We start from the raw sequence: 20207 nt of genomic DNA, 5'->3' as shown, positions 1-20207 counted from the left end.
TATTATCTCAACTCAACTATGTGTCCAATAAATTGTGATCAAGTTTCATTAAGTTCTAGGCACGGTGCCTCTGATAGAAAACATTTTTGTCAACAAATCAGTATCGTTGAGACACCCATCAAACCTTTCATATGAAGCTAGTATCGAAATGTGCTTACTGGGGATCTAGAACAATTTTTATTTTGTTTATGTTATTAATGTAAATCTCGTCAAGAAATCAATGTTCAAGAAGATTTAAGCTAAAAAAAATTGGAAAAAATAACCCAAATACGTGCTAGGGGTTCAACATATCGATCGTGACATTGCAGAATGCTTTGTTAGATAGTTGATTGAGTCTGTAGAAGTTCAGGATCTAAATCCAAGGATCACTCGAGGAACTTTTAATACTGCATTTCTCCTGCTCTGGTCTCATGATATATGCATTTTTCAACTATACAGAGAAATCAATTTAATAATTTCGTATATGTAACATTTTTATTCAAAACGACCTGTTAGCTGTTATTGGATCCGCTTAGTTATATAAACCTCTGCTATAAATATTTGGGAAGTTGAAACCATTTTAAAATAGAGTCATAAATATTAATTTGTAGTGCGACCACATTCGACTTAGGTTCGGGTTTTACTGTTCTTCAGCATTTGTATCAAATGGACTTATGCGGCTTCTCACATAAATTATTCATAAAAGAACCTTAATTTAAAAAGGTGGCCCCTTTTTCAGTCAAAAACGGATTCCTTTGCAAAAAAAATCAAGCAATAACACCGATAATAACCATGCATCAGAATCCTAGTCGAACCATTTCAAACTAGAGAACAGCGAATAAAAGGTTAGGAATCACGTAAATGAAGAATAGCTGCCTACCCAAGCAACACAATTTGTCATAAACGGGTTTACATAACTTATTTATGACAATATCAGCGGTAAAAATTTACGTCTAGTCACTTATATACAACTTATTTATACCGAAAAAAGCACAAGAGGTGGGATCTATATATAACATATGCTTGACTTGCGCAACTTATTTATGATTATAACGCAACCTACTGCATTGGACATGTTGTAAATTAATTTTATCCTTCTTACGAATGGAATTTGTTTATCATCAATTTACACAACTTATTCTTCTGGGGAATTTTATCGTGCGAATAAAGTGCCTAAACTGAGATTCCGTACTGCAAACATTTATGCGGTTGCAAATTTATGGTAGATCTATACATTATACTTCTAAAAAAGTCATTGGCTCTTAGAAAAAGCTTAATATAATAAATTAGATTGCATAAAAAATCCTGGATAAAGTTCCCCAATCTTGCAAAAAACAAAAACAAAGAGAATATCAACTTTAATTTTTAATTATCTTACTTTTCTCTTTTACAAAACGTACATGTGATGTTGAAAACACAAATTAAATGTTATTTTCATTCTATACACTGCTTCATTTATCAGCCACAGCTAATCCAATCACATAAAGCATCCAACGATACAGACAAAACGGTTGCTACGACTACTATGACAAACTCGCTCTGTAACAAAGCTCGATCCGAGTGGTAGAAGGATAATGATATATTGCTTGCCTGCTTTGTTGCAATATACACGGATGAGGACATAGCTTGATATGAATCGGGAAAAGACATAACAAAAAAAATCCCATTAACACACGTGTATCATTTCGGCTTTACTTCGTGAAGCAGCTTGCCAACAATTTGCTCGTTTCTTTCTACCGCCCCGAATGAGTTGTGTCGCACGGGCTGCTTGTCATGGAAAAGAACGGTGAAGATTATATCATTATTGCTTTCCACTTCTGACATAGCGTTATTATTCGGTTCGTTGATCGCTTGTTATTTAGTCATTTGGAGATATTTTTGATTCTTTGGTCAGCCATATTGTAGTGCAGTTTGTAGAAGTCATTGTGAAATTTCATAATTGTTATCAAAACATGTTTATAACACGAAAAACAAGAACATTACTTGTATCGTATATTGAAGTTATAATTAGGTATGGCAACTCTCAATTGCCTATTTATAACACTTTTATAACTGATTGTTTTTGATGAAAGCTTGCTAGCCTTATATACAACATGTAATTTTTGGAAACATGAGTACAACTGAAATATAACTTATTAATAACATGTTATCAATAAGTTATATCTCAGATGTATTCATGTTTCTAATAATGACATATGAAAACATGTTGTACATAAGGCTAGCCATAAATGTGTTGTAAACTGGTAGTTGAGACATGCAATATCGAATTATAACTTCAAGATAACAAGTGCTTGTCAGAAAGGTTGCATACTTCACAAACAACAATAAAACGCGTCTAAAACAGGATGTTTTAAAAGCAATTAATATATAACTTATTTACAACTGGATTTTTTTTTTATTTTTCATGCAAGATGTTACAAGTGTTACTTGGGTAACTCATTTTTCCTTGTTTCAAGTTCATCCTCGGTGGAGTCGCCGAGTCTTGTTACTATCAACAAGGCATAAAAAGGACTAAGATGTGTTTTTTTTTCTTACAAAAACAATCCTGTTCCCCAAGTATGGAGTAGTATGGACTAGGCTTCGGTGGTAGATCTTAACACTCTGAACACTATGGCTCCGGAAAACTGTGTAACGGTAATCTTGCAATGTTTAACAAATTATAGCTCAGCCATTTATCGACAAATTTCTAATCTATTGGTGCCATTTGAAACTACAGACTTCTAAGATTTATTCGGTATCAATATATTTAAAATGTGTGAATACACTGCAGCACAATGATTTTTCAAACATTGCCAATTTACCGTTACACATTTTACCAGATGCATCGTGTTAGGAGTGTTAATACCAATAACGCATCATGAAAAGTCAATCCACCAGGAGTTTACTGGGCAAGATAGTTTAGTTCAAAAGCATAAAATGAATATTTACATCCATTCTTCTCAGAAACAAAAGAAGACCTCCTGGCTTGGTCCATATGCCGAAGTGAATCCAATGACGTTTCAATGTGTTTGGACGGTACTGAATCTTGTATGACGGAATTGCAATGAAGAATCAGCGTTAGATTATCAACAATATCTCAACAATTTGTGACTCTTATCAATTCAGATTTGGTAAAAGGTAATTAAGTTATTTTTGATAAAAACATTCAAACGTGCGAAAAAGTGAGGTAAAGTGCGAATTGTGCTTTGTTTGACGGAAATTAGATCTTAACCCTATGCAAAAAGAAAAAAAGGAAATCGCTCACAATAGAAACCTTATCTGTATATCGGTATCAATTTCAATTTTTGGCAACGCTAATGACAACCTGGGAGGGAGAAGCAGATAGCACACACGGAATTCATTGCATACTTTTCCTACTTGTCATGAAAATGTATGCCATTGAAATCAAATCAAAACAGGTGTAGCAAAATCGCGTGTTTTACTTTGAGCGTGTATATTGATTGTTTGAGATTATTCAGCGTGCAGTGAGAAACTGTACTTTTCTGTTTGGTATTTTATTACGCTACTAGATGTTTTGACAAAACCATAATTGATGGTATCTTTCAATATGGATTTGTGTGTATTTCGAATGAATCAAAAAGAAACGGTGTCCCATTGAATAAAATAGGTGGAAACAACCGTTAGAAATTGTTTTACGCAAGATTTCAAAACCGCCTTGTGTATTCTTTTCAACTGTAAGCAAAGCATCATAAAATTCCTTGGCTCCTCATGACAGTTCGTGACAGTAGCCGTCTGGCTGCATTTGAGGTTATATTTTTCGCTCTTCGCGACTCTTCCACAGATGAAAACATCCTCATGATCATGGCAACCGCTGAGTTTCGATGTCAAAATTGGTTATTATTCGTGAATGGATATTCATTACCGCCTGTGTTGTTGTCCATATCAGTATTCATGCTCATGTTGGTGAGGATGATTTTGAGCTGCGAAATAGAAAATAGATAGTAATAGAAACTATTCCTAACTACCTACTCCAATGAAAAATAAATAATAATAAACTAACGATAGAGATCTAGAATCAGCGGACTAAGTCCATGTATTTCTTCAAAATTTCACCCCACAGTGCTGCGCTCGTCTTTTCACTTAAAATTCAATTGGCTGCCCAGCTGCATCCCATTCAGCGTGCTGTTTCTGCATGCCAAACTTCGCTACCTTTTAGCCTTTTACCGCTATGCAACTGAATCAAATCCAAACTCATCAATTCGATATGAGGACTACTCCTTCCAGCCTCATATCCTATATGGGATACTTATCTATGCGAAAACAACGTAGGTGTGCTAGGATCAGCCGACTGAACCCGAAACCCAACGCAGTTTAGATATGTTACACATACATGAATAATGATTAATTCTTGGCAGGTCTGTGATGGCAATCAACGAGCTCATTCTGTAGTCATTATTCAAGCGGGATGCCTAAGCATTTACTTGAATGTATTCTGGTTGGTCTATTTCCGCGGAAAACATACAGGCTTCAGCTGCGAAAAGCGAGCCGGACGGAGGGACGTGCAATCTCATCTCTCGATCTACAGCGGGTAGCTCGCCATGATGAAATGTTTTCAATATGATGGAAAATCATATTGGTTCCTGTGTGTCCCATCTAGTCGAGTGCTGTTAGTGCGTCATCGTAGGAGCTTGATGGAAAGGGGAGAAGATCAGGGAAGGATTAACCATTCTGGAGCTAGGCCATCATGCTGCTTCCACTTGAAGCAAAACGAATAGGAGTGCTTTTAATGATGGCCTGAAGGTGTTGGATGTGTGGTATAACCTTCTGATAGAGACCCAATGTTTGACAAGGCGACAGAACGATGAGGTTTGGAGAGTTGTGGGTAATTAAATGATGGTCTTTGATGGATTTTGCCATCGAAATAGAGTATGGGCGATGTGCGGTTGGATTTGATCTTCCGGGCATTTTTAGAATGAGAATTGATTGAACTTGTTAGTTCTTCAATTTCAGCATTTTGATTGGTTTTCCATCGTGATCGGTGTTATTTCGTATCATCGATCAATCTAAAGCTCTGAATAGGTACAACTCTGTTTTGTCCAGCAACACAGTTCATTTCTCAGAAATAAAACCGATTAGCCATAGGATAAATATTTGCATATAGTAATCCAAACAAAACCCATCCACAACAAAACTTAGCTCCCATTATCGCCCTTGTCAACTTCCAGGCATCCGGGCATTCAATTTCAATATTAATTCCCACCACCAGCTTCGTCCAACCGAAGCCCAACCGTAAAACTTCGGGGCCATAAGATGCTTACGAGGCGTAAATCGTCTTAAACATATTTCATTTCACATACCCTCCGCCTCCCGTGCCTCGTCTCCTGGTAAAATGTATCGCCTTACACACGATTCGAGCAAACGGCGACGCAGAACTGACGTGAACATGTATGTGCCAAAGTGTCAGTGTAGAAATTTTAGTCATAATATGATAACATGTGCCTTTTTTTCGCAGTGGAAAGAACGCACCAACTTGGGGATGGAGCAACATCCGAAAACTGGGTTGCCACCATCCGGTTTACTGCGGTACTCCACTGAACGTAGCCGCCCAGCCTTCACCAGCAGCAGGAACGGTATAATAATAATTAAAGTCTGTTTCGGTTGTTCGTGAATATAAATTTTGCGATTCGCTCGGAAAAGGGGTTGCGCTTTTCTTGATTTCTTTTTGTCGGGTGCTGTGGGTCGACATACCGGGCGGCACTTGTCGTTCTCGGCCCTAAAACAAACAACAGCCCTCCAATTAGGACTGAGGCGGTTGGGACAGCAAGTGAAAAGGAGGTGCAGAGCTTTACTGATTGTGTTTTGCTACACGCGTAATTGATAGATTCTGCGAATGGCTAGCTGTGACCACGACCGTTAGGGTGCACGCTATGTCTGAGCGCACTTTTGTGCAACTTACATGAAAGTTTTTTCTACACAGGAAATTAGTATTGATCCTAGCAATCAAATATGTGAAGGTTTTGAATATTTCATCTTGTGTTTTTTTGAGAAAAAGTGTTTGAAGTATACTTAGCCATTTACAGAGGCGTTTACGGACTATTGATGATACAAAACTGTTACGGATCAAAAAAACTGACAATTATTCAAAATGGGATGAAAGTTGTTTAAATACTAAGTTTCAATGGTACAGTAAGATTCCCTCTTCGGCACTGTAAGATATCATAGGTTTGTCATGATCTTATAATGTTTAAATTAATAAAATAATTAAACAATGGTTTAATCTCTACATTTACTAATATCAGCCATTCCATTGCAAAACGATATAGTGGTTCTCAGAATTTGGTAAAAAATTAAAGTTTTGTTCCTTAACGTAATTTTAATTTACATAAGTGTGACCATTTCAACGTAAAGGTAGTCCAAAAAATCAATATTTTTTTTAATTTTTTCATAAATGACTTTTTTCAAAAAATTATGATTTTTTAAACGATTTTAAAGATCAACATATAAAATTAAAGGTAATTAAAACTAAACGTAAAAAAAATATATTGACGCTAAAATAATTGGATTTTATTATGGTTTTCGTGTTTTGTAGATAGGTCACACAATATGTTTTTTTTTTATATATTTTTCCTTAAAAAAACAACAAATCGAAAAAACAGTGATATGTTGTTTTTCGTTAGCTGATGATCAAAATTTCATCCTTGAAAAACTGCCCGTTTATCAGACAATAGCGTTTTTCAAGCACCTACAATGGCGACCAGCAAATCCAAATTGCGTATGCCGAGTCGCATTTGCGGCAGCTACCCAATTGCGTTATTGGGTTCATTCTTGGCCACATTTTTTTCTTCATAGCTGATTTGAGGCAGCGCTGGATAGTTTGACGGCCGGTATGTCTCATACGTTCAGCCAATTGTAGCGTCTGAAATATAACAAAAGTATAGTCTAAAGTTATGTAAAATATAAAGTAATAAAGCTAACTATTAGATACTGACCTTTTTAACACTCAGATTAAGATCTTTCTTAATGCTGAGTAAATCTTCGTGAGAAATCTTTGATTTCTTTCCTGTTCAAATTTAAACCCATTGGTCTTCCTGTGACGTTTGAAAATCTAACCTCGACTAGTTTTTTGCCTGCTTTGGCAGCAAAGTGATTCTTATTTTCGTCTGCCAATTCGGAGAGATTCCGGTTTTCACTACATGCATGACTTTTCCCAGGAGAAACCTGCGTCATACATAATTTGCAAATTTTTATGATTTTTTTTTCTGCGGTGTTTTTTTCTTACAAATATCTACACACCTGTACAACTTTGACTGTCGAGTTTGGTTTGAACTTCTTGTTAACATAATTCTTCTAGATACTTGTAAACCTCAATTTTCATAAACTGCTCCTTTTATACACCGGTAAATGGCAATGTAACATGCGTGAGTCGTACTCACGATAATATTTTAGTTAACGAACTCTCATTTTTACGCCCTTCCAGCCTGCTCATGCCCTCGATCACATTTCATTAGGGAAGCGTAAAAGAGAAAGAGATATCGCAAGAAATTCTCTCTATTATACCTATTTTCTAAGACATGGAGTGGAAGTTGCTCCACCAACGACCCGAGGAGACAGCTTATAGAAGTTACATTCAAATTCAAAGCCCTTCCTTGATTTCGTTGAACTTCGATGAAATATTTCAAACCTTCCTGGTTCTTTGAACGTCTCTGAGTTTGGCATTTTTTTTTTCTGAAATTCTCAGATATTTCTTAAAGTTCACAGTACTTTCCTAATGTTATTAAATTATTCCTGTGGTTCACAGACCATCCTAAAGTTTGCAAAAATTTCCTCACTTTTAAAGATCTTTTTGCAGAGCATCATTGAATTCATTTAATGTTGCTATAGTTCACAGAATTCCTTTGAATTTCGTAGAACTTACCAGGAGGACATTACCCTGAAGCTCACAAAACGTCCCTGAAGTTGGCAGAATGTTCCTGTAGTTTATGAAACTTCTCTGAAGATCGAAGCACATCTTTAAAGTTTGAATAAGTTTCCTGAGGTTTGTAGAACTTCCCTGAAGTTCAATAAACTTATCTGAAACGTTGTTGAATTTCTTTGTTTCTTTGGAGGAACTTATTTGAAGTTTGAATAACTTTCCTAAAATTCATTACTGTTCCCTATAGTTCGCAGAATTTCCTAGAAAGTCGCTGAACCTTCCTGAAAGTTTCCTTAGACAAAATATGGGACATAGCAATTCTGCAGTAATTCAAAAACTCACTGACCAAGTGTAGCTAACCTCGGATACCTACTATCTCCTTTATTTATTTATTTTTAATCCTTGTCGGGTATTTTCATCACTGCGACTATTTGTTTGATCTTCTTTATTGAATTCTGGTGCAAACTTTTCAAGGATCGTCGCTAAATGGCTTGATTTTTTTTTTACAGATTCGTTTTTTCGAAGCACAAGAAGCGAACTCTCTATTTTCTTCATGATTTTTTTTTTATTTTTTCAGTTTTTCTACACAATACATCCATAAAAAATCACTCGAAACAGGATGAAAATCAATGCCTACTATGATTACGTAGCTGTCCTGCTCGTTTTTTTTTTCTTTTTTACTCTTATGAGGAAAGAGAAATTAAACAAGATGTTGTGCTACCAACAAACATTAATTGATATTGCGCAAAGTCGACATAATCAATATGGATCTTACTTGGGAGCCAAAGAGAACTTTTTTAATACCATTTGGATCAATTCAATCAACTTTTGAACATTGTTTAACTGCATTTGTTAAATTCTTAATCGTGATTACTGTTCGATGATTTAGAAGTGCTTCAAGTTAATTTTATGTTTTTTGATGTAATTTACGGCTTGTATCTCGAGACTAAAACAACGAAAACAGCTGTGACAACTTTCATAGCGAAGCTTAATGTGTGATCTACCAACTTTGTCACTAGAGGTTGACTATTCAAAGTGATTTTATTTAAGTGTGACTTAGTTTCATGCTCGAAGATATCTTAAAAAGTGTAGAACTTTAAATTATTTGTGCTACGAACTTTCCAACCATGTGATATAAAAATGTGTAGCCTCCGACATAATGTTCCTTATACTGTTCTAGAAATTTCGTTCATACATAGTTTTCGTGTAGATTCCATAGATTGAGAGATAAAAATCAGAAAAGAGGCCGTTATAGCTAAAATTCACAAGACAACAGAGTCAACAGAAGTTTCAATTAGATTGACAGAACATAGTTGCATTGCTTTTCAATGACGACCGATGACTGTTTCATTGATAGATGATTTTTTTTTAAAAACATGAATCCTCAGTAGACGTGTTTTTTACAATCCTCTGCCAAGAAGAAGGGTTGCTGAAGGTGGTGGTGTCAGCACTGTAGCCTACAGTTTTTATGCTATGTTTATATGTGCATTGACGACACGTATGCGTTAAAAAATCTTATGGGAATAATCATCAATATAACTTGAATTTTTCATGATTAGCTTGCCTAATTTAAAAATTAGTATAATAAATGTTTAATTGCTACATGTACGCGCTTGTTGAACATTTATCACGAATATTTAGCCGCGCAACAAATCAAACATCTATGTGGACGGAGCATAATTTCCCAATGTTTGCATCAGCTGTCTTAGATTGGCAGATAATCGAGCCAAAGAACCAACAATTTTGGCTTCAAGCAAAATGTTTGTAGATGCCTTTTCTGCCACCGGATTGGTTTTTTTTTTATCAAAGGCAAGTGTCACAAATTCTTCCTCAAGTACTTGTGCCTCCTTGTCGTTGTCGTCGATGCACCTCCTGCCATTAAACTAGCTGAAAGATTTTCGGATCTACGTTAAATTTTCTGAAATCAGACTGCTGGCTGGCAAAGTATTCAAGACATATCCGTATAATTTTTAACTTCTTTGACTGAATCTGTTTAAATTGCAAATTAGAAAAACGCCTCGTTTTGCTGAAAACTGCAATTTTTTTTCTAGGTTCAAAATCAAAATGCGCAGACATTTTTTTTCGTTTGTAGTCAAAACATGGATTTAACTTTTTTTTCCTTGATTTGTTTTCCGTCGATCTTATTTTCTTTACTGAGTACCAAGGCTACCGATGCCAGGGAGGCAACTACTACACCTGGACCCTATCTATCGACCCATCAACTCATAGACCGGGGACCAACGGCTTTACTTTACATGATCAGAGATTTTATGCCTCAGAAAATCCCTGCAGCACCGACTGGGATTGAACCCAAGCCTTTTGGGGTGAGCGGCAATCACGCTTACCGCTACACTACTGGTTTCGCTATGGATTTCACTTAAATCCGTTCAGTACGAAAAAGTTATAGCAGTTTGATTTCTTTCACCATAAAAAAAGGCTTTTAACTCTGTGGAAAAGAGTAAACCAGTTCGTTTTTAAACATCAATTTTTTAACGTAGGATTACATCTTTCAGCAACATATTGGGGGTGCAAATTAAAAAAAAACCAAAATTTACCGCGTTACGAAAAGTGGTCAGGTTTTAACCACTTATAAATCTGTCAATAGCGGATAGATATTAATTCTAAACAAGCTAGTCGATTGGAATGTCATCTACGATTCTTTCAAAATGAACACTTTATCAAATTTCAAACGGTCACTATTGAAAATTGCACGAATGTGCAACTGTTGTTCTAATAATGAAAATTATCACCAATTGACTGCGGAAAGCGCTTTCCCTAACACAGATTTAAAAATTGAATTCACTTCGGTCTCACCGAACAGTGTTTATTCAATCACAAACCGCGTGTAGTGAGTGGTGGTGTCCAGTAGTCATCATCAGCAGCAGTCGCAGTGCTTTCGGCGCGTGGCGTTGTAGATTGTTCTCCAGTACACGACGAAAAGCAAGCGCAAGCTGCAGCCCATTGAGCAGTCCATTCGCCGAAGAAGGAGGAAGAAGTTGCACTTTTTCAACTGATAACGAGATATGAATTTAATATTTGCTTTACTTTTGCTGTGACATCAAAACTACTTTTCGTAATCCTACGTCACGACACGACCGTAGAGTCTTGGATACAACCTCTTACTTTTTTTTATTAAGAATAGGTTTTAAACCACGTATCCTGACCGTCAGGGAAGTTACTGTCTTTAGTATCTTTGATCGCGTGACTTAAGACTACCAGATGCTAAACAGCTCAGTAGTGAGTTTCTCATTTTACTAAAAGCTATTTTCAAAATTTGGTGTCTTCGGCAAAGTTGTTCGTGACCTAGGTGTTCCAGATGACTGACATATAAGTTCAGTCACTACGTACCAATAGTGCACTTGAGAAATTGCTGAACAGGAAATACATAGTGATCCTAGTCATCTGAAAAGATCTTGAAAGTTGTGCAAAAATAAGATGATAAAGTTTTTTCTTTTATTCTGATAGTGAAAAAATCAAACTAATATAACTTTTTTAGTACTGAACAGATTTTAGTAAAACCAATGTCGGCTTAAATGCCCCTATTTTGGGCCCATACATAAATTAAGCAATCGACTAAATTTTCAATAGCTACCAAAAATATCCATTAGTACCGTCCCAATGCACAGTGGTCCAGAATGCAGATTTAGGTGGAATGATATGTTTTGAGCCTGAAATTGAAACTTTAGACTAAAAGTCTCTTGTACAAAGTTGTTCCTTATAGTTAGGCCCTCATTTTTATGACAATGAATTCTAGGGTGGTTCATATTATCATTAAAATAAAAAATCTAACTTTTTTGTTTGAATAAATTTAGGTGTACATTCTTCGGCAAAGTTATAGTTGAGCTAATTTCAAGCAACTTTGCAGAAAACAATTTTTATATTCAGCGAATTAAACTTATTGAAAAAATACGCATGGTTGTACATTTTTGTCCGGTACTGCAGTACTGAATCCGCTGTGCACTTCGTCCTTCTTTTTCCCGCTGTGCACTTCGTCCTTCCCTAATAACAAATTACCATAAACGAACGATAGCCCAAATGATTGAATAATTCAACAAATGGTTTGGATGTTACCCCGAACACGTCGTTAAGCAAAATAACCATAAAGTTTTTACTAGGGTTCCTCTGGCCACTTCTGAACCTTCCACTTGGGCAGGAATTCATCTAGTGCTCAGCGTCTTGTACAAGAAACACTTCAAAATTATTCCATTCCGATTGAGCAAATGAAGTGTGTATATAGATACACCTCGCACACATGTGTACATGATGAGGCCCAGGAAATTTATCACCGATGACACGCTTAATCTTTCCACATCTCTCCGAGATCCAGGACCTCCGGTGGAAGAACACGTATTGAACGCTACCCCCCGCAGGTGAACGACAGTTTCATCATAACAATGCAACGGTAGTTTCGTGGGCCTTATACTGCAATGCATAACTCATTGATTCTTCCGACATGAAATTGATGAAAACTGCTTTCTCCCGTGAAATCCGGTCCTTTGCTTCTATCTCAACGTGATTCGCATCAAGAGCCTTCACTGAATTGGCAATTTTGCACATTAATTAAGAAAATTTAATTCAAATGTGTTGTTCACTTTCATCAATTGTTTGCTTCCAATGGCGACAACAAAAGGCACCGAACGATGTGACGTGACCTTTCTGTGCAAGTCAAATGGAGAGTTACATTATCATGGCGTGACTTTTCTTACTTCACTAGTGACAAAAGTCACTTCGGCTCTCAGAATAACTCCCAATATATACCTCACATCTCTTCAAACCGGAAATCAAAAAATTATTTTTAATATCACATCAAAGTGAATGCACTTCAATCGTGGCGAAAATATGGTGTAATATTACTTCCCAAAAAGGACAAAATTATCATTTATACAGTTCATGAACTGACATTACGCTTCTTTACTGCATTTGTTTATTTTTGTGGCCATAAAAATTACATGAGATTTTCGACATGCTTGAAGTGCACTCGGAAAAAATCCGTTCCCGAAAACGGGAACCGACCGTAAACTAAAAATCATGGCCAACTATCCAGAACAAAATTATCTCAAATATACACCATGAACTATGGTTCACGGCTGTGGTTCACGAATATGGGAACTTTTTTTTTTTCATGCATCCTCTTGGATGTAATATTAAAATTTATTTTTTGCTGTGTGGAATTAGGAATCGTTCATAAATTACGCCCTTTAAACCGTCTTTCACCCTCGTAGCATATTTACCCTGATATATGGACGATCTCAACTTTTGAAGACCCCCCCCCCCTCCACGTCGTTTGTGCGATTACTTAAATATTTTAAAAGTAGATTTTTGAATACCCCCCACGCTGTCACGCACTTTTCCGATACCTAATACATGGTGGCTAACACATTTCCAGACTACCCCCACCCCCTATTACGTTACGTAATATTTGAATGGGCCCTTATGAGTTAGTTTTTAGCCAATGTCCTACGACGACCAGCTAATCTACTGTGCACGCACTATTTCACACGTGATTGTAAAAATGCTCGCCTACTAATTATCTAATGGAACCATTTGTTGCTCACACGTATTTGTTTCTTTCTCCATTTTTTGCAGTGATTTCGAAGCTGATCACATCGCTCAAGGAAGCGGACAGTTTATCGAACGAACAGGAGCTTGGCTTTCTACAGAACCTGCTCCAATCCAAGGAGCTCAACGCACTGGTCAATGTACACAGCAAAGTTGCCAAAATCAATAAGGATGATCGGATAGCACCGCTCCTGTCGTCATCTATGCAGGTCGGTGATCGCATAAAGAATTGATGTCACGATTTCTAAACTATTTTTTGTTTTGCTATGATCCCTCTAGGTACTCATAGAAGTATTAGAATTACTAGCACCAAGATGCCACATCTCGCCGCTGTGTAGGGAAGTATTCCATATGCTGCAGACGCCACATTTGCAGGTATGTACTGGAATGTCCGTGAATTCTACATTGCTCTGACGTTAAATCCTAACGAGGAAAAGTGTTCTATTTGCAAAAGCAAATACACTGTGTAAAGCATTTTCCGTAACATCTACTGAAAACAAACAACCAGGGTAAACTTGTTTTCGACTCGTTCAATTTGCATGCACTGTAATGCATTCCAGTGCACATACGCAAGTGAAGTGGTCCGGCTGCTGTTGCATTCTTCGCATGGAAATAACAATACCACACTTTGTTATCGTTCCATGTGCGCGACCAATGAGGATAACAGCCAATGAGAGTAACCCAAAATTGAGTCGAATTCGACTCAAAAGTGCAAAAAAGTTCACGGTCGTTCAGACCGACCCAAAGGTAAATCGAGTCGACACAATTTCGGCAAAAGTGGATTTACTCAAAAATGAGTTGAACTTTCCGGGCTGGAGGCTGAGGAAAATCGATAGAACTTTTACTCAGTTTATTAGTACACTTCTTGACTTAGTAAAATTGTCATGGATTTTCCCCATATTCCAGAAGTTTTTCCTGGTGTTCCCGGAAAATTCTGCTCACTTTTGAGTAAATCCAATTTTGCGAAATTGAGTCCACTCGACTCAATTTTGAGTCGATTTGAACGACCATGTAAAGTTACTCAGTGGATTTCCTCACTTTTCCGGGAAAAACTGCTTGAATATGAGGAAAATCGAAAGATATTGGTCGATATTCCTCATTTTCAACTAGTTTTTTTCCGGGAAATTGTAGAACATTTTACTTACCCACTGAGCAGCTCCACTTTTTGCATTATTGAGTCTAATTCAACTCAATGTTGGGTTACTTTCATTGGCCGTGTAGAGTCTGCCGATAGAACCCTGCTGACAAGAACTATTTTCCACTCGAACAGTTTGTCCTCTTCTGTGGCAAATGCCAGAGAGCCGATTACAGTGAAGGTTCCTGCTGTGGGGTTGTTGGGGAATTTTCACTCGAAATGTAAGTTTGCTATGGGACTAGCACTCCCTGGAATTAGAGCAAATTTATTCCAATTTAAAAAATATCAAGGACTTCAAGAGCTTGAATCAATAATAATAACACTAACTAAAATTTCGGTTCAGATCCTCCTAGTTGGAATCTCGAATGATGATATTTACACCGGGCAACCTGCACAATTTCTCACCGAAAATTAAATTCAATCCAATCGTGCACCATTTTTCAAAAAAAAAAAAAAACATTCCCCAAAGAGCGTGCAAATTTGTCATTCATTGAATACGACAGCTCTTCTCCGAAAATGCACCAATGCATCAGATGTCAAATCGCATCGGTCCACATACTGAGCACAGAATCACTCGCAGGTTCCCATTTTAATTGCATTGCATCCATTTCCCGAATTTTAATTGAAACCCCCCCTGGGGTAGGATCCCTCCGAGCAAGTGCACACACGCCAGGAAATGAAACCAAATCAAGCGTATCTACCTGCATGTATAAGTTTTTCGGTAGTATGTATTGGAAAATGTCATCCTCGCACCAAAGTCTGATAATAATGGAGTACCGACGTCACTTCCGTTTGCATATTTGTTCATTCTACGCACCTGTTCGTATGTCTTCCGTAGAGCCTCCTGTTCGCACACGATGCCATAGCGCAAAAAGACTTTTATCCTCACCTGCCGGAGATTCCAGTCGAAGTGGACGAGGACGAGGAGACGATTAAAATCGTACAACTAGTGAAAAGTAACGAACCATTGGTGAGTAGAATTTGGAGTTTCGTTTGTTTGCTGCGATAGCATTGAGTGGGTACTTTAAGATGAAGATGAATGTCTTTCATGTTTTTGCCATTTTCTCTATGTCGTTGAAAGGTTAGTTGAAGTTGCAAAGTTGTTTAAAAATAAATTACAAAATCGTCGTGAGTTTGAGAGGGCTAATACATACAAATATAATTGGGAAGAATCGAAAAAAAAAAATCATTTAAGATCGAATATTACTGAATCCATTCAAATTTAATTAGGAATGAATTTATTCATTAAGGATCGAAAATATTGCTCTTAAAGTCTGAAATTTCAATACAGTCATGTTATAATTTAACAAAAACGTTCTCATAAACTCATTCTTCATTTATCATTATAGTGATGGAGACGCAGGGCAGCATTTTTCTTGTGAGAAAAACGTGATGGTGAACGTTATTTTGGCTCTGATGGAGATTGGTTACTTGACAGTCTAATATTTTAAAATATATCTGGATGAATAAAAACAATCATCAAAATAGTACTGGGTTTCCGGAAATGGAGGTCCAGACCTTTGTTCTATCCTTATTTAATGAATTTTTGCTCCACATAATGTTCTAAACCAGAGATCAGGTACTGCAGCAATCGGTACGACTTTTTCACACAAGCAGCTCTTATCAAATTCGGTTCGTTCGACTTCTGTAGTGCAGTCCCAGATCTCAACTAGCTACTGTCTCATAATAGAAAGTAAACACACAGCTCTGAGTGTTCGCACATCGAAAACGAAAGATACGTACAGTGTGCTATGAGCAAGTGTTCACATATTTGTAAACACATTTACAATGTGCGCCCTCTACAAATCTATCTATGATTTTATCATTTAGTAAAAGTTTGACCGAATCACAGTATTCTGCCACGTTAAAGTAGTTGCATTTCAAGCGTAGATGTTCCCTTAAGGATCATCCTTAATGAAGTGTAATTTTTTTGAGAAATTTAAGACGCCCCCCTGTCCCATTGTAGCGTGTTTTGCTAAACTTATTACATGGCTCGTCAGAGCTTCTGCAGACCTCCCTTCCCCCTTAAAATTCTACGTTATTATTTATTACGACAATTTGGATCTGTTTATATCCAGATGTACTCTACGAAGATCTGCAAGCATACCACCCATATAGCGTGTTTGGTGGGCTCTCTTTGATCTCATTCTAAAAAAAATGGTTCAGTAATTTAACGTCGTATAGCACAACTTTAAAATTTTATATATTTTATTTTATAAAATTGATTGCTCAGCAACTTATCGCTCGATTTTATATCTATTGATATCGAAAAAATCTTCAAAGCCTTCAATTTCAAATGGCACCAACCTCTCACCACAAAAGGCCTGGGTTCAAACCCAGTCGGTGCCGCCGAGATTTTCTGAGGCATAACATCTCTGATCACACCAGGAAATTAAAGCCGTTGGTCCCCGGTTCATGAGTTGATGGGTCGATAGGTATGGTCCAGGTGTGGGAGCTGCCACTCTTCCGTCTGTAGCATTGGTGCTCAGCACGGAAAACAAGATCGACGGAAAAAATATCAAGGAAAAAAAATGCTCAGCAACTTATCGCTAGATTTTAAATCTATTGATATCGAAAAAATCTTCAAAGTCTTCAGTTTCAAGTGGCGCCAATAGATTTGATTTTTGTTTTTCAATAAATGGCTGAGCTATGATGTTTCAAGTGTTTGACCTTTCAATTTTCAAGTATTTGACCCTGGGCGTAATTCATGGCAATTTGGTGGCCCGGTTCTTCGTCCAGGATCGATTGTTTGAACAATCAAGTGGGAGCAGGAGTAACTGGCCCAGTGATAGAAATATCGGTTCCTATGGGCAGATGGCCAGCTGTGTTCCAAACTGAAATCCAAGCAATTTTAGAGTGCTCCATTATATGTTTGCGTAGAAACTATAAGAGTTCAAATATATGCGTCATGTCCGACAGTCAAGCTGCTAAATGTTTTACAGTCGGTGACATGTACATCAAAACTTGTCTGGGAGTGTGTTCAATCACTTCAAAAAATTGTCTTGTCATAATCAAGTCAACTTATATTGGGTTCCTTGGGTCATTGCGGGATTGAGGGAAATGAAAGAGCTGATGCACTAGCAAGACACAGATCTTCTTATAAATTCATCGGGCCAGAGCCCTTTTGTGGCTTATCGGCTGCATCTCTTAGAATAGAGCTAAAAGTGTGGGAATTTTCAAAAGTGGAGGAAAACTGGAAGAACACTTCTTTTGCTAGGCAGCCGAAACGATTCATTAATCCAAACATTTCTGTGACCCACAAAATCCTGGAACTTTCTAAGAAAGATCTTAGTATATATGCAGGTCTTATAACAGGTCATTGTCCGAGCCGTTATCACTTGAAGCTGATTGGAAAACTTCAAGATGATGTATGTAGCTTCTGTGGCACAGAAAAGGAAGACTCGGAACATTTGATATGCCACTGTCCGGCAATTTTCAATAAAAGGCGTAAGTTCTTCGACAAGGGGCTGACAGAACCCTTTGACATTTGGAGAACAACTCCCAGTACGGCCAAGCACTTTATTCGAAGTATAATGCCGTGCTGGGAAAATGCTATTAGTCAAACGATGGCGATCACTCCTAATAATAGTGATACGGCATCTTGATACAACTAAAGAAAAAAATGGGGAATATATCACAATAGATTAGAAAAATGGTCGCAGTGATGAAAATACCCGACAAGGAAAAAAATGATGTTTTAAACATTGCAAGTTTAACATTACACAATTTACCGGAGGCATCGTGTTCAGAGTGTTGAAGAAAACATAATCACCTGCAGGGTTCCTTCAATTCATTTCGGCAAAAAAATGTTTTATTAAATTATGGAATAATAAGATATTATGATAATATTTTGCTTGTGTAAGCAACAAGAAAATATTGTAAAGTTTGTGTTTGACACATAATACCTGCCAATTTTGCTACATGAGAGTCGCAATAAGCGATTTTGCCATTTATCTCACCCACTCTTCGCTCTTCACTCTTCGCGAAAAGGCGATCAGAAAACCACTCATTGTGACTCTGTCAAAGCTAAATTTGCAAGTTTTATGTGTCAAACACAAACCTTACAATCTTGTCTTGTTGCTTACGCAAACCAATTATTATCATAATATCTTATTATTCCATAATTTAATAAAACATGTTTTTAGCCGAAATTAATGGAAGGAACACAGATCACCTGTATCCTTCAAATACCTTTTGAATTTTCGCATCGTTGAAACGTTTTATAGACATACACTATCAATCATAATTAATCATGAATCTCACTATCTTTAGAAAATTGAAATCCTTACGGAACATAATATAAATATTTCGACAGGGAATTCCAAATAACAAGCTTTAATAAACATTGCACCGTACAACATAATCAATTTGATCTGTGATGTTTTGATCTTTGAAATCGGCCCAGTGGTTCAAATACTATGAATTTTTACCGTTCCGGTATTCCGATCCGGTATTCGTGAACAACAAATCACGAAAGCATGAACTGCTAGTTCGTTTGAATTCATGACTTAGTTCCCGTAAACTTAATCGAGTAAATAACATTTTCATGAAATAAATCCCAAATCCATGAACTTAAGTCACGCCTGTTCAGCGCAACCATCGATTTCATAACGCTACAGAAAACACAAAATAAAATCATGATTTCGTGATCCATGAACCCATAAGTGCGATTTTCGTTCCTGAAATCGTGAACTTGGATCACATGCAATGCTGCAGCTGTCATTTTCAGTTGTTGTTGATTTTATCCTTATAGAGTGCTCGGATCCGTCGAGAATAGTATCTCGATTATTAGTGAGTGAGCTGAGCCGTATCATCAGAATGGTGGTCCGGCACAATGGCAGTGGCTGGTACATGTCATCATACTGGCCGTCCTCGAAGAAAAGAATCCCCGAACGCAGCCGGTGTTCTTTCTCCCGATGGAAGTCGAAGGTGGTGTTGATTTTTTGAGCTGAAAACTCGGCTGAAAGTGTGTTCATTCCATCTACTGACAGATACCTGCTGCCAGTTTAGGAAGCGGGTAAAACCAGCACCAAGGCTTCCGTTGTTTTCATTCCACTTCCTCACTCCATTTAAAATATTGGTAATTATAATGAAGTTGACATTTTACAGTCCGTGAACCATGTTCCCGTTTTCAAGAACAAGGTTCACGGTATCAATCACAACGCATGAACATGAATCACGTTTGCCAGAACTAGATCATGATTTTCCGAACAGAGTTCACGATTCTATGACTTTTGTTGCCTTTTCAGGCGTTACGTTTATTTTGTGGAACAATGTTCACGATTTCATGATATTTATGCATGGTGTACTTTCGTTAACGAAAAATTTACGTGTTCCGAAAATCGTGACTGGAGGTTGACGAATTTCGGAACGGATTTTTTCCCGTGTAACATGGAAATGGTCACCCTATAACAAAATATAAAAAAAATACTGGTCTAATATTTTGCAATAAGGGAAAAAAGTACCAATTTTTATGAATTTCTGAGAACCACTATATACCGATTTTCTATGAAATGACTGAATTGATTGAAGATTGAAATAATAAACAACTTTTTGAGTTTTAAACAACAATGCAATTTCAATTATGTTAAAATCTATGCGCTTAGAATGTATATTGCTTGTGCTGTACCTTAGAATAGTAAAGAGTTTATTCGGGAGTGTTCTCCCCGAATGCAAGTTCCA

The 20207-nt window shown here is 37.1% G+C and overlaps 1 protein-coding gene across 6 annotated transcripts in view; it reads left to right on the top strand.

The window, feature by feature from the left end:
• metro (membrane palmitoylated protein 7-like protein metro) overlaps positions 1–20207 on the top strand; it is a 92869-nt gene that overhangs the window by 49871 nt on the left and 22791 nt on the right. For all 6 annotated transcript variants that reach the window (XM_065225036.1, XM_065225035.1, XM_065225040.1 and 3 more), the window contains 3 exons: positions 13418–13599; positions 13670–13765; positions 15364–15495. In XM_065225036.1, the coding sequence (XP_065081108.1) occupies positions 13418–13599; positions 13670–13765; positions 15364–15495 (410 nt within the window). The remainder of the gene's footprint in view (positions 1–13417; positions 13600–13669; positions 13766–15363; positions 15496–20207) is intronic.

This window comes from Ochlerotatus camptorhynchus, unplaced genomic scaffold (assembly GCF_037179485.1).
Source record: "Ochlerotatus camptorhynchus isolate MF236.1 unplaced genomic scaffold, CSIRO-AGI_Acam_v1.1 ptg000220l, whole genome shotgun sequence".
NCBI lineage: Eukaryota > Metazoa > Arthropoda > Insecta > Diptera > Culicidae > Ochlerotatus > Ochlerotatus camptorhynchus.
The sequence above is the reverse complement of the archived record's forward strand: the minus strand, read 5'-3'. Positions and strand labels throughout refer to the sequence as shown.